The sequence below is a fragment of the Puma concolor genome, chromosome A3 (genome assembly GCF_028749965.1).
Source record: "Puma concolor isolate L17-30 chromosome A3, mPumCon1.1.hap2, whole genome shotgun sequence".
Lineage (NCBI taxonomy): Eukaryota > Metazoa > Chordata > Mammalia > Carnivora > Felidae > Puma > Puma concolor.
This window is the reverse complement of record NC_141669.1, coordinates 12,244,579-12,258,040: the sequence shown is the minus strand read 5'-3', so window position 1 is coordinate 12,258,040 and position 13,462 is coordinate 12,244,579. Positions and strand designations below refer to the sequence as shown.

General features: G+C 52.6%; 1 protein-coding gene across 1 annotated transcript; it reads right to left on the bottom strand.

Annotated features, from left to right (window-relative positions):
• Nucleotides 1–222: 222 nt before the first annotated feature.
• Nucleotides 223–6,239, bottom strand: MYCN (MYCN proto-oncogene, bHLH transcription factor). The gene is made up of 3 exons (XM_086700063.1): nt 6,099–6,239; nt 4,008–4,917; nt 223–1,744 (listed from the first exon to the last, which is right to left on the bottom strand). Exons 2-3 carry the CDS (start codon nt 4,798–4,800, stop codon nt 1,140–1,142), a joined length of 1,398 nt encoding a protein of 465 aa, XP_086556189.1. The 5' UTR covers nt 4,801–4,917; nt 6,099–6,239; the 3' UTR covers nt 223–1,139.
• Between the last annotated feature and the right edge of the window lie 7,223 nt (nt 6,240–13,462).

Genomic DNA, 13,462 nt, shown 5'->3' with positions numbered 1-13,462 from the left:
TCACAAATGACGTCTCCATTCTGCATAAACTGGAACAAATGCCTTTACGTCCCTAACCTCAGTTCTCTCTACCCTAAGTGAGGACGGTGGCCCGTCCGCAACTGCACGGATGTAAAAAGACTACCTGTAGAACCCCAGTTCCCTCTACGACACGTGGACTATTTGTGTTTAAGGGACAGAGCTTAACTAGTGCTATTAAGGGGGGGAAAAAAAAAAGCTGCATCATTTAATTGCTATTTATTTTCATAAACATGAGGTATTTCAAAGTGCTATAAGATGCAGCACTAAATATATACATTTTGAAGAACTTAAACACAGAACTTTGCATTTACCCAGTTCTATGAACCAAACATGAACAAATACATTAACAGGAAGAAACAGGCTAGGAAAAAGGCATATATATATAGTAAATTTCTTTACAAAAGTTTCTTAGTTCAAAAAGTGATAAAGTAATATCTACTCAAAACTTTCACAACTCATTTTCATACGAAAATATAAGTATCAAATTTAGTTATGTATCAGCATCATACTAAAGTATACAGGCAGTGTAAGAATTAGTACAGTACATAACAGAGATTAACAATATATTTGTATACAAAACATGCTCCTCAAACATTGAGGTATTACAGTACTTAGGTATGAACTTCCAGTCTAATACTGGCCGCAAAAGCCACCTCTCATTACCCAGGACGTATACAAAAGGCGGGTGTGTCAATGGTATTTACAGAAATGTTCCCCAGGGGTTATCAAATGGCAAACCCCTTACGTGACCATCTGCTGGAACTTAAGCACCATTTTAAAAAAGAAGGAATGACTTTCCGTTGTTTGGAAACTTGGAACAAACAAGGTGACTTCAACAGCCCAGAGGCTCCCAACTGTCACGAACTTCGACCGCGGTCTCGGAGGTGACATGGAGGAAACTGCAAGGGCCACCCAGCATCCCATCATGCGGGCCCTCTCCCGAGGTCCCGGCAGAACCCCACATGTCCTGCTCCCCACCCAGATCCAAACTCGACGGGGAGGGGGACCGATGTGAAAGTAAACCCACATTCTTAATGTCAACACAATGTTTGTTTAAAAAAAAAAAAAAAATCAAAATGTGCAAAGTGGCAGAGTGACTGTCCAGTTTCGAGAAACGTTTAGCAAGTCCGAGCGTGTTCAATTTTCTTTAGCAACTGCTGCTGTCTTGCCTGCAACTTCTCCTTCTCCAGCAAAAGCTGATGCTCCTCGGCCTGGAGGGAGTGGACGTACTCGGTGGCTTTTTTCAAAATGACCACCTTGGCGGCCTTCTCGTTCTTCACCAGCTCTGGCACGTGGTCCCTGAGCGTCAGGAAGCTGGACCGCAGGTCATTGCGGCGCTGGCGTTCCAGAATGTTGTGGTTCCGGCGGCGCTCGCTGTCCTCCGAGTCAGAGTTGCGGGGACTCAAGCTCTTAGCCTTCGGGGGGATGACGCTCTTGAGGGGGCGGGGCGATGCTTCGCTCTTGATCTTCTTCTGGGGCGGCACATCCTCGCTCTCCACGTAGGGGGAGGGGGCGGCGTAGTTGTGCTGCTGGTGGATGGGGACGCAGCGCTTGAGAATCAGCTCCCCGGACTGGGCCCTCCCCGGGCCCGGGGCTGCGTTCTTGGGCCGCACGGTGATGGTGAAGGTCGTGACGGCCTTGCTGTTGGAGGAGGACCTTCGCTTCTCCACGGTCACCACGTCAATTTCCTCCTCCTCGTCTTCCTCTTCGTCATCTTCATCATCTAAGAACGAGAGGGGAGTCATTCTCTTGGGGAGACACAAGAGGGGCTACCCTGAGGTCCACGGAGAGGCTCTCACGTCAGGCGCCGGCCCAGTGCGCAATCATCGTGGATCCATCCACACGGATGTGGACGGCACTGCACGGTGGTTCTCGAAATTAGATACATCCGGGAGTTCCCCCCTCCCCCACACCGCTGGACTTTTTTTTTCAGCCTCCACACTCAGACTTTAGCCGGGGGCAGAAATATAAACCTGGGCTTTGGGGTCAGGCAGAATCCCGACTCCCGTCGCACACCAGTTGTGGGACCCCGGGCAAGTTACTTAATCTTCCGGAGCCTCTATCTCTTCAGCTTTGAAATGGGGAGAACACCACAGGGTTCTGGAGTTGGACAGGTACTACGTGGAGACCAGAGCCTAGCAGACGGATGCTCCGCAAATGGTAAGCTTTGATCGTCATTATTAGTTTGTCCCAAAGACTCACTCGTATTTCTCTCTCCACGCTTAAGAATTGAGGATCCCCATTTTAGGAGCATCGTCTAGCAAGTGACACACAGTTGGGTTTGATTTCAAGTCCTTAAGCCTGAAGGGGCACTTTTACTAACGAAGGCCGAAAAATAACCCGCCTGCCATGAACCTGAGTTCTGTATCGGTAAGCAGGTGTTCATCTAACAAAGACCAGATCTTAACTACAAAGTCAGAATCCACAGGAACTCTAAAACCCCAAGTGGGGGCGGGGCGCCGCTTCGCAAAGTCCCGGGCAAGAACAGCAACAAAAACATGTAGCGTCGTGTCTACACTTCCCCCTCTCTCCTCCTTTACTCCCTCACCGGGATCGAAAATTATTGTTTAAAATGCAAGCATGAAAATCAAAACACATCTTCTGCTTGATCTGAAGGGGGCCGGAAAGCTGAACAATTGTGGGATTTGTTCTAAAGCCGAAATGTGAGGCTGTTCCAGTCTGTGGGTCCCTTTAAGCCAATGTTTTGGTTTTCTGCCAAGAAGACAGCTGTTGGAAGGAAGTGCTCCCTCACCGAGAGCTGTCAAGGCACAGACATTAAAGGGACAGACCCGATTCAAACTGGAGGCTTATCACCAAGTTTCCTTCCAGGAGCCTTAGATGAATCCGTCCTCGGCCCTCAAGGAAATTTGGGCTTTTCTATCCACCTGCATTCTGAAAACACTTGGGTTTTCAAGATCCAAGGGGCCCCCAGCTCCCTGCTGCCGGGACAAGGGCTATTCAAGTGTTTGGACAGAGTTCTTTTTACCTCCAGAGTTCCAGGCAAAGTCTGGGTTCTAACCCAGCCCTTCATTTTAAGGCAGACAGAGGCACACAATGGAACCAATCGGTGGGTGCTCTCCCAGGGTGTGTACACCCTGGAGGGCCTTAGTGCCCGCCCTCACCTTGAAGGGCACTGGGTCACAAAATAACTCAAAGATCTGGCATTCTGGCCAGAGACAAAACTGGACCCGGTGCTCTGCACGCCCTGCAGAGGCAGCCCCTTGAGAATGTACACAACCGTGGCTTTACTTGCCACCAGCTGCTGAATGGAGGGGGGAGGCGGTCCCACCCCGCCACCCACCCCCCGCCAGCCTTTCAGATCCTTGGCCCGCCCGCCAGCCAGCATATCGCCGCCTGCTGGCCACGGACCAGGAGCAAATAGCCCACCACCCACCGAGGGCGGGGAAGACTACCGAGGCTTGGAAAAAAAAAAATAAATAAATAAATAAAACTGGTAGTAGCCATCTGTGCAACCTCCCTCTACCTTCCTGCGCCCTACATAGGATTTTTGCACCGCCTTTGTGTCTTCTCCCCGCGCCTGCCCTCCCGACCTGGGAGGCAGTCCCTTTCCACCCTGGTGCTAACAGGTTTCTGCCCAGAAAACGCACCCAGCGCGCCTCTCCACTCCCACCCAGCTTTAGCCACCCAACTTTTCCTAATTTTATCCCTTGCACCGGCCGCACGGGAGAGGTGGGGGACGGGTGGGGACCAGTGATAGAGTCAGTCTCCCGCAGAGGGTGGCGGGCACTTCGGTGAAGGTGAGACTTTGGGGAACACCCTCTTGGCAGCTTTCGCTCCCCCTCTTCTCCTTATTCTGGGGGGGCTCGGCTTGGAGGAAACCGGCCCTCTGCCACCAACACTACCTCCAAAATACGCTCCCCCCCCCCCCCCCCCCAGTCAAACCCCACGGACAGTAAGTAACAAAGGGATAGCGACTCCCGCTCCGGGACACCAGGGAGGCGGCCGGCCCCCGGCACGGTCTTTACCTGAGTCGCTCAGGGTGTCTTCTCCGGAGGTGCTGAGGGCCTTGTGGTCACCGCCACTGGCCGGGCGGCCTCCGGGGCGCGGGGGGATGGCAACCGGGGCTCCTGCCGAGGCTGCGGCACTCGCCCCCGACGCGACCGCGGCGCCCGCCGCCGCCGCCGGGGCACCGGCCGGGGCGGCTGGCGCGGGCTCGCGCTTGTTCACCGGGAAGGGGAAGACGACGGCGGGATCCACGCACTCGGCGGCCGGGTGGGCGAGCTCGGCGGGCAGGGCGGCCCCGGCGCGACCCGCCCCCGCCGTCGCGCAGTGCCCGCGGCCGGCAGGGCTGGTGGCGCCCGCTCCCGGGGCCGGGGCTGCGGGCCCGGCGGCGGGCGGCCCGCGGCCGTGCTGCAGCTTCTCGCTCACGGCGCGCTCCAGCTTTTCGCGGGCCGAGAAGCCGCTCCACATGCAGTCCTGGAGGATGACCGGGTTGGGGGTGAGGCCGCTCAGGCCCCCCAGGCCGAACGCGTCCTCTTCGGCCGGATTACCCCACAGGTCGGCCTCGGGCAGCAGCATCTCGGTGGCCCAGTTCGGGGGCTCGGGGCTGTGCTCCGGGAAGGCACGGCTGGGCGACAGCGGGGGCGTGGGCAGCAGCTCGAACTTCTTCCAGATGTCCTCCCCCGGGGGCGTCGAGTCGGGGCCGCCGAAGTAGAAGTCATCTTCGTCCGGGTAGAAGCAGGGCTGCAGCGAGTCAAACTCAAGGTCTGGGTTCTTGCAGATCATCCCCGGCATGGTGGACGCGGTGCAGCTCGGCATCGGCTCGCCTCCTGGCCGGCGAATGAGGGCTTCTTTCCGCTCCGCTCCTTTTAGTTAGGGGGGTGCTTCCTTCCCGTGGGGGGCGCGGAGGGCGGGGGCCCGCGCCAATCTCCGACACTGCAACCGACAGACACACCAGGAGAGAGTTGGCAAGCGAAGCCTAATGTGGGGGGGGGGGGGGGCAGTGGGCGCCCCCTCTCACCCGGCTCGTCAGTCTCCCCTGCAAGCCCCCCACTCCGCCTGGTGCTCCCGAAGGTGGAGGAAGTTCTGGCTCTCGCTCTCTCCCTCCCTCCTTTTGTGTACAAGCTGTCTACGACAGGGGGTGGGAGGGGGCATGCAGATGCGGGGGGTGGGTGGTGTGGCTCTGCAACTTTGGAAACTGCCATTTCATTCACACTCGGCAGTGCCTGGGGGAGGGGGCCGCTCAAGGCTGCAAAATCCTAGCTCTCTCCAGCTCCCCGACAACCCAGTTGCACCATGTAGGTCCAGCTGCTCAAAGGAAGCCGGAGGCTCCAACCCAGCTACCGGCCAGATGATCTGGAGAACCCTCAGTCCCTCCTTTGTAAAATTGCAACCTCGGGAGTGCAAAAGGTAGCGGGGGATTTAGGAAACTTTGCAAAGGGAAAACGCCTTTCTCTCGACTGAGACCCAACGACGGGCACCCAAACCCCCTCCCCTCCCCATTAGAACAGACGCCCCTCAGCAATCCATCCGCTGCAAGCAGAGTCCTGCCAATAGCTTATTTTGAACCTCTCTAACCCCACCCCCACTCTTACAAACCCCCCACAACGTCCTCTTCCTGGGAGAGGGGAGAGCCTGAACCCCAGTTCCCGGGAATGGTGCAGGGTCCCCGGGAGAGCCGCGTCTCCTCGGGGCTGGAGCAGTCGTGACCCAGATTACCACCGCGGCGGCCTCGCCCTAACCCCCCTCTCTTCTTCCTCCAGGGGCACCCTTTGGAGAACCCCAGCTTCGGGGTCGAGACGCACCCGCTCTCCGTCAGCTCAAACACGGATAAATGTTCTAGAGAAGGGCGAAATTCTTTTCGATGAAGCCATTACACCCCTCCTGGCAAAGGCTGTAAAAAGGATTAGGGCGGGTCTCTTCCACCCGGGGTGCCTTCGGGGCTGGAACTGGCTTTTCAGGGAAAACCCCGAGATGGTTTTGTTTCGGAAGCAGCAACAGTCCCCCGAGGATACTCGAGCGCCCTGTGTGCGAGCCGCGATCCCGTCCGGGGCTTGCCTTCCCGCCGCGCTCGCCACCCGGGGGCCGCCGGGCAGTTTGCAACCCCAGCTCCTTACCTCCCGCCGGCTGCCGGGGATCCAGAGGCGATTCTGCGCGGGGGTCTCCGGGTGGCCTGGGGGTGGTGGTCCTCGGGTGGTTGCAGTCTGTGCGCGCTTGCGCCTGGCTAGCGCTAGCTCGGCTCCAACCCAGTTCCCAGGAGCCCCCCGCATCCACCCAGCGCGTCCAGACAGATGACTGTCACTGGCTGCGCTTTGAAGCTCGGGGGATATTATTAACTGAAAAATCTGACACACCCGGGGGGCGGGGAGAGAAGGGGGCTGCGGCACAGACAAGGGGGAGGGAGAAAGGCAGAGGAAAGCGGCTTTACCCCGCCCTCTTGATTTCCATAAAAATCAGGGGAGGCGCCAAGGCTTTCGCGCCAAAAGCCACTCGCTTTTCTTCTTTGCAGAGAGGAGGCTGCAAAGCTGGGAAAGCCCGGGGTGTGCTCCTCCCTCGCTTTTAGACCCCCGGGCTTGCACCCGGTGCACTCTGCGAACCAGCTGCGCGCCGAGCGGTGCAATGCAGCACCCACCCTGCGGGCCTGGCAGTTGCTTGGCATTAAAATATTTCTTTCCGGAGGGCTCCGGGGGTGTGTACTGGGGGATGGGGGGGGCGGGGGTGGGGGAGCCGAGGCTCCGATCCCAGCCCCCGCCCTGACTGCGTTTGTGTTCGGCTGAGCGCGACGCCAACGTCGAGCAAGGCCTGGCGGTGGGGTTGCTCGTGTAATCTCGAAGGGAGGCTAGACCGAGGGTGCAAAATGGGAGGAGGAGGACGCGCCCATTTAGGAACGAGACCGCAGGATGTTTCTAGTTTTGAATTGAAAGGAGAGGGGCGCCCCCCTTGTTTGAAAATAAATAAATAACTTCAGGCTACGAGGGTGGCGCCGCCGTGGTTTCTTCGGCCGAAGGCGACACCTCGCGGAGACCGAGAAGAAAGCGGAGTTGCTGGATCTGGTCTTCGGGGCTGGAGTAGGGCCACCCCGCCGCCCCCTTCCCCTCCCCCCCCCCCCCCGGCGGCACTGTCACCAGCCCTCCCCACTGCGCAGGGGGTGGCGGCGCGGGGCGGCTTCCGAGGGAAAAGAGCGTTAAGACCTGCCCCCACGGGCTCCCAAATGAGCTTTTGCAAAGCTAGTATTTTCCCGAATTATGGGGAGGTTGATGAGGTTCACATAGAAGTACGGGTCCCCACCTCCTGGAGACCAAACCTCCTGGCTCAAAACCCTTGACTGCAAATTGTTGGAGACAAAAAGAAAGGCTGCTGTCGCTGCTTGGCTCCTTTGTGCCTCAGTTCCCTCATTTGTGAAATTGGGAGTTGGTAATGGCGCTTATGTCACAGGGTTGTTTTGAGAATGAGCGTTCTAAAGGAGTTTAGAACAGTGCCCAGCACCTAGTGAGCGTCTGCAGGTACAGGTAGTACCAGATGAGGTTTCCAGGGAAATGGAGACCCCCCCATCCGGCAGCATTACCCTCTCATCCCACCGCCATGGTCAAATCCTCACTTCATTCTGGTCAAGCTATCGTACAGGTGTTTGGGGGAGACGGGGAATCAGAGATCATTGCCGCTACCCCAAAACTCCCCAGGGAAAACCCGGATCCCCTGGGCAGCCCTCTTCACAACCAAATACCTCATGAATTTTCCCTTGGAAAGCATTCCCTGGGTGGTTTTGGGGTGGGGGAACCTGGCCCCCTGATTGGAGTGGCAAACCTTCTCGGTCTCCCTTTTCCCAAACTGGAGATGCGACTCATCCCGGCCGTTCACCTCAGCGTTCAAACTAATCACGGCTGAGGATGCGGGGGTCAGGGGACAGCCCCTAAAATGCACACATATTAGCATTTGTGAAGGCTCTTTCCACCCTTACCCTGGATGCCTACATAATTCTGGGGAGAGAGGCGAATTCCCAGAGTTCTAGGAAGTGGCCCATGAATGAGGATGGGCTGCCCCTTCCAGGCACCTCTATTATTATTTTCTTCACGTGTGTAAAACACCTCACCTTTGCAAAAGCCTTTCCCACCCCCCCACTTCTGCTTTTCCCTAACCCCCTAATCTAAACCAAGCCCCCCTGCTGTGTTCTCTGCCAGCATTCTGGATTTTCCTCCAGAGCACTTACTGCCATTTGTAATTATATATGCCTGGGAATGTTTGTTTAATGCCCACTTTCCTAGGGGGGCTGCAGGTGGGGGCGACGGGCTGTGCCTCCCTCACTAGACCTGTGAGCTCCTTGAAGGACAGGCCTTGTCAGAGGCAAAGCCAATTACCTGTCTACGGTAATACCTGACTACAGTAAGTCCTTGTTGATCTGTTCAAAGGCAGAGATCCCAGAATGAGTCCTAAGGTGGCCACCTCTTCCAATATAGTTTCCGTGTATTGGCCACAGTAGGAGAGAAGAATGAGTGTCACTCGAGAACTTTCTTCGGGCCCCCAGCAGCCACAGTGCCCAGAAAAAGCACTCAGAATTGCCTGCCCTACCATTTTACCAAAATGAGAGGACACTTAAAATAGGCCAAGATGGCCCCCCTTTACTACGTTTAAAAGTCCTACCTTTGTCCTCTCTCACCAGACGTGTGCCCTTCAGCAGGCCATTTGTCTTTCTCCCTTGACTTAAAAAAGAATGGAAAAAAAAAAAAACCAAACAAACAGAAAAATAGGGGACAAGGAGACAAGAGACCCAGCAAATCAGGTATCCTTCCAGGACCTCAATCTCTATCTCCTCCTTTTAATGCAAACCAGTAATTACTGACAAGTCTGAATTTGAAGGTTAACAGAATGATAAAATTCAACAAGTATTTATTGGTGCCTTCATTTGCAAGTGGAAAGATAAAAGACTTTGTCCGCCCAGAAACCTTGCCGCTGCTGCTTCCTAGCCTGCTCGTCGAGAATTTTTCAAATGTTGCGATGCTCTCGGGCTGTGTGGACGCACATTAAATAAAATCTTCAGATGGCCTCGAAGACAGGGTTTGCTTCAGCACGCATCTACTGTGTCCCAAGTCAGGGCACAGATGAGTCACAAACCTCACCGTGGACTCAGCCAGACACACTTCTAAAGTGGACCAACGGATTGCACAGAGTGATACACAGGATTGGGTTTACAAATAAGGAGATTTTTGAGGGAGGACAATGTTTTGGCCTGTAAATCCCTTCATTAAAAACAAAACAAACCCCACACACATTCACAAGGGTCCAGCCTCACGACTGACTAGGAGCTCTGCAATGTCGAGATATTTTTTTCCTGATCACAAGTTAAGGGTCTCCTCTGGGTCCAGCTTCAGGGACCACAGTTTCTCCTAATAACTTCACTGGGTCTCTCCCCGCTCCGAAACAAAAAATTGTGTCATTTTATTGCTGGTTAAATCCTCTTAAATCCCTGACCCTTCATCTGGAATATAGGAAATCCAGATCTCTGCCTTACCCAATCGCAAAACAGAAAGCAAACAAACAACAACACCACCACCAACAACAAAACCAAACCAAAGGGGGAAGAAAAACAAACAAACAAACAAGCAAGAAAGAAAAGCCTGCATTGAAGATTTAAATAGAAAAAAGACTATAAAAGTATAAGAAGAAAATAAAGATTGGAGTATTTTCTGAGACAGCCCAGAAACAAGGAAGGAAAAATTGACTATATTTGACTACCAATAAAAATTAAAATTGATAGTTAAAGTGCACCCTGAACGAAGTCAAAAGACTACAGTGTGACAGAAAATACTTGCCTCGTCTATAAGAGAAAAAAGTATATCCCGTGTATTCAAAGAGCTCCTACACATTGAATAGGAAAAACAGCCAGATAGTAGTAGGAGTCCAGGATAAGAGTAGGTAATTCACTGAATAGGAAATGCAAATTGTTCATAAACATATGAAAAGATGCTCAGCTTCACTAGCAGTCAGGGAAATGCAAATGAAATCTCAAGGAGATTAACATTTTTTGGTCTAGCAGATTGGCCCAAGTGTTGGCAAGGCTGAGGAGGGGGTGGGGGCCTCTCCTCCAGGGCTGATGTTCCAGCCCCGAGAGTAAAAGCAATCCCACTCTTCCATCTTACAAGACATAATAAAACAAAAATAGGTACACGAGGATGCGTGTTGCAGGATTTTTTGCCCGTAACAAAAACACTGAAAACAATCTCCATGCCCATCAACAGGGGAATGGTCGAATAATAGGCAGTCACTAAAAGTAATGCATCAGATCTATAGGTAACGGCTAAGGAAATATCCGTGTGTAGGAAGGAAAATGAACAAAGGATGGGTCAATGTGCCTGGCATCTTGAATATTCGGGCACTTAGATGGGTCAACACAAACCCGCAACCGGTTATTGGGCGGAATGTGCAGCACGTTGCGAAGAGTGGTTTATTTTGAAGAATGGAATCAGACAGGTAGAGGGAGAAACTTTCCTCCTACTTATATGTTTTGTTTTGTATTTAAACCGGTGCGATGAAGAGCCAGTTCAATTTTTTGTTTCTGTTTTTTCAAAAAAAAAAAAAAAAAATGTTGTTACTCCCAGGACAGCTAATCATGAAGCTAATCATTTGGTGGTGGGTGGGGGGGGGGGGGGGGGGGGGAGTAAAGGATCCTCTCCTGAAGCCTAAAGTGGGTCCCGAAATTCTCTTTTGTTTCTCAGGCTTGCTGGCAGTCTTTCAGACCAAACTGGTACCACACTGATCCCGCTGAGAGGGGGTTCAAGAAGACCAAGAGGAGACAAAATGGGCAGTGGCTTAATTAGGACTAAACTCAAACAAGCCAAAGCCATTTAAAGTACACGATGTTGCACGTGCCCAAGGCAAGACAGATTTTTTTTTTTTTTTTTTTTTTTACTTCTGAGGCTGGAGGAAAGTTGGAGATCCAGCAATGAGAGGGTTTTGGGGTGGAGAGTGTTATTGGCATAATTGTGTTTAAAAAAGAATGATCCTCATTGAATGCCAGTAATTGAATGACAGATTTAGAAAATGAGAAGTATCCAACAGGCCCTGCGCTCCCCTCACAGACTGTCATTCTCCCTGGTTTTGAGGCAGCTCAGACAGCCCCCTCCCCCAGGAAGCCTTTTCTCAGGCTTCGTATATTACAGAGCCTTGGGGAAAGAGCAAAACCGGGGTGCGTGAAAATGCTCGGCGAGCTGCAAAGAACTTTGTGGAAGGAAGGTGCTATTGCTGCTGTAGAACTGAAATCCCCATTTACCTGTTTTCTCTGTGTAAAAAGGCAAGACAGGAATGCTGTCTGGGAGGCAGGTAGGTTGCTCAGGGCCAGGCACCTTGGGGATGGGTGAGGCCCGTAGGCTGGCACTCTGGAAACTCAAGGGTTTGCACGGAGGGGAACCCGGTCTTCCCAGGAGCCTGGGAGGGCTGCAGGGAATCCTGACTGCACACCCCCTCTGCGCATCCATTTGGCATTGCCCCTCAGATGGGGCAGACTTTCACACCCGGGTCGTCTTTCTCTGGAATTACTTTCCAGTCTCCGGGACTTCATTTGGGTGTGTCCACCATCCACTACGTTTTTCAGACCTCCTCTTCAAGTGATTACATAATAAATGGTTGATTTGCCCACTGATTCTTGCTAATTTCAATTTCCTTCAGTGCTGATGACACTCTCTATAGCTCCAAGGACCACCCAGGTCCACCTTAATATCTGCCCCGGGGGAGGGGGGGCCCTTTCGGTTTCCTTGTGTGTAAATAGTGATCGGCGATAAGCCCCTATCTGTCCATTTCCAGAAACTGCTGCCTCTGGCCTAGAAAGTCTTTCTTTTCTGCTTCAAATCCTCTCCTCAAAGATCAGCTAGAGACTCCAGAAAGGAATGCTGATCTTTCCCCAATCCTGCCTTTCCCCTGCAAGTCTCCGCTGATTGCATGCAGCCTGCCGCCAGCTTGCATAATCCACTTGCTTTCTTTATCGGGGGTCCTGTTATGTGTAACTCCCCTCACGAGGGTAACAGTCCCTGAGTGGAAGAAACTTTGCCCACATTATCCCTGCACCTTGCATAGTATCTGCTGGCTGCCTTGAATGGTGGAAAGACCGAGCTCTGAAGCCAGACAGGCCAGGGAGCTCTGCCGGATCAGGTAACCGAGACAGCCACTCTGAGCCTTAATGTCTTCATCTTTAAATTGGCCTTTCATGGGGCGCCTGGGTGGCTCAGTCGGTTGAGCGTCCGACTTCGGCTCAGGGTCATGATCTTGCGGTTCGTGAGTTCAAGCCCTGCGTCGGGCTCTGTGCTGACAGCTCAGAGCCTGGAGCCTGTTTCAGATTCTGTGTGTCTCTCTCTCTGACCCTCCCCCGTTCATGCTCTGTCTGTCTCTGTCTCAAAAATAAATAAACATTAAAAAAAAATTTTTAAAAATCAATTGGCCTTTCATGAGGATTAAGCGGGGTAGCATCCATATTCTTGCCCCAGTCTGCATGGGAGAGTTTGGTTAGCCCTACATCAACAGAGCGCAGCACTTGGGTTCCCAGTTGAGCTGCTCCTCTCACGTACTGGGACTAGTTACTGATCCTTTCTCCAACCAGAACCACCCCCACCCCTGGGTGGGTCCCCCTCTCTCTCCTTAGCTTGTCCTTGACCTAGGTGACTTTGCACTTGGAAGAAAGTACTGCAAAGCCAAGGTAGCCAGGTAGCCTAAGGTAGTAATGGAGCACAAGACCACAGGAAATGAGTGGTTCAAGTCTAGAGTTGTGAATTGTTTGCTGAAGAATCTTACATCGGCCATTCAGCATCTCTTGGCTTCCCTTTCCGGGTTCATTAGATGGGAATAATGAGTCCCATTCCTGCTCTTCCTTAAGGGAGAGAGATGATAACCATAGAGCAGTGGGTTTAGATTCCGAAATTAAGTTTAACATCCTGATACCGTATTGTTTCTATAACTTAGGCAAGTCTCCTTTCAGCGGCCTAGTTTTCTAACCCACTAATAGGGGTAATAATACCCTTTTTATTGCAACAGAGCAGATGTGAGATCCCCAATCAAACTAAGACCAAGTAGGCTACCTTGCATTGTATTATGAACTCCAAGGAACTGTGGGGGCGAAAAGCTTTATTTTAACATAGCAAGTGCTTGAAAAGTGGTAAAATCTCTACCCAGGAACAGTGTGGGATTCTGTGTGAAGTTACTAAGACAGGGCTGTTGGGGATGGACGCTAGAATCATCTTACAATATTTATGATGGTCATATTTCCTGGTAAGTGGCATCACATCCAAAAACCTGTCAAAGGGACAGATGGCATTCTTAGCACAAAAGAGGAAACCAATTAGAAGTTAAAATACAGAAAAACGGGAACTTGTAAATGCTAACAAATTGTTTCAGTGTGGAGGACTGTGCTATTTTCCCTGACACTTGCTAAGGAAGGTTTCCGTCTGGTTCGGCAACGCTCACGGGGCACTGGCTGTTAGTGTCTAAAGACATCGCACAA

What these genes read in the sequence shown, in the direction of transcription:
- MYCN (XM_086700063.1), bottom strand. Translation starts at nt 4,800, where the DNA reads ATGCCGAGCTGCACCGCGTCCACCATGCCGGGGATGATCTGCAAGAAC. An exon ending in AGACACCCTGAGCGACTCAG is followed by an intron (nt 1,745 to 4,007) that starts GTAAAGACCGTG and finishes TCTCGTTCTTAG; the next exon opens with ATGATGAAGATGACGAAGAG.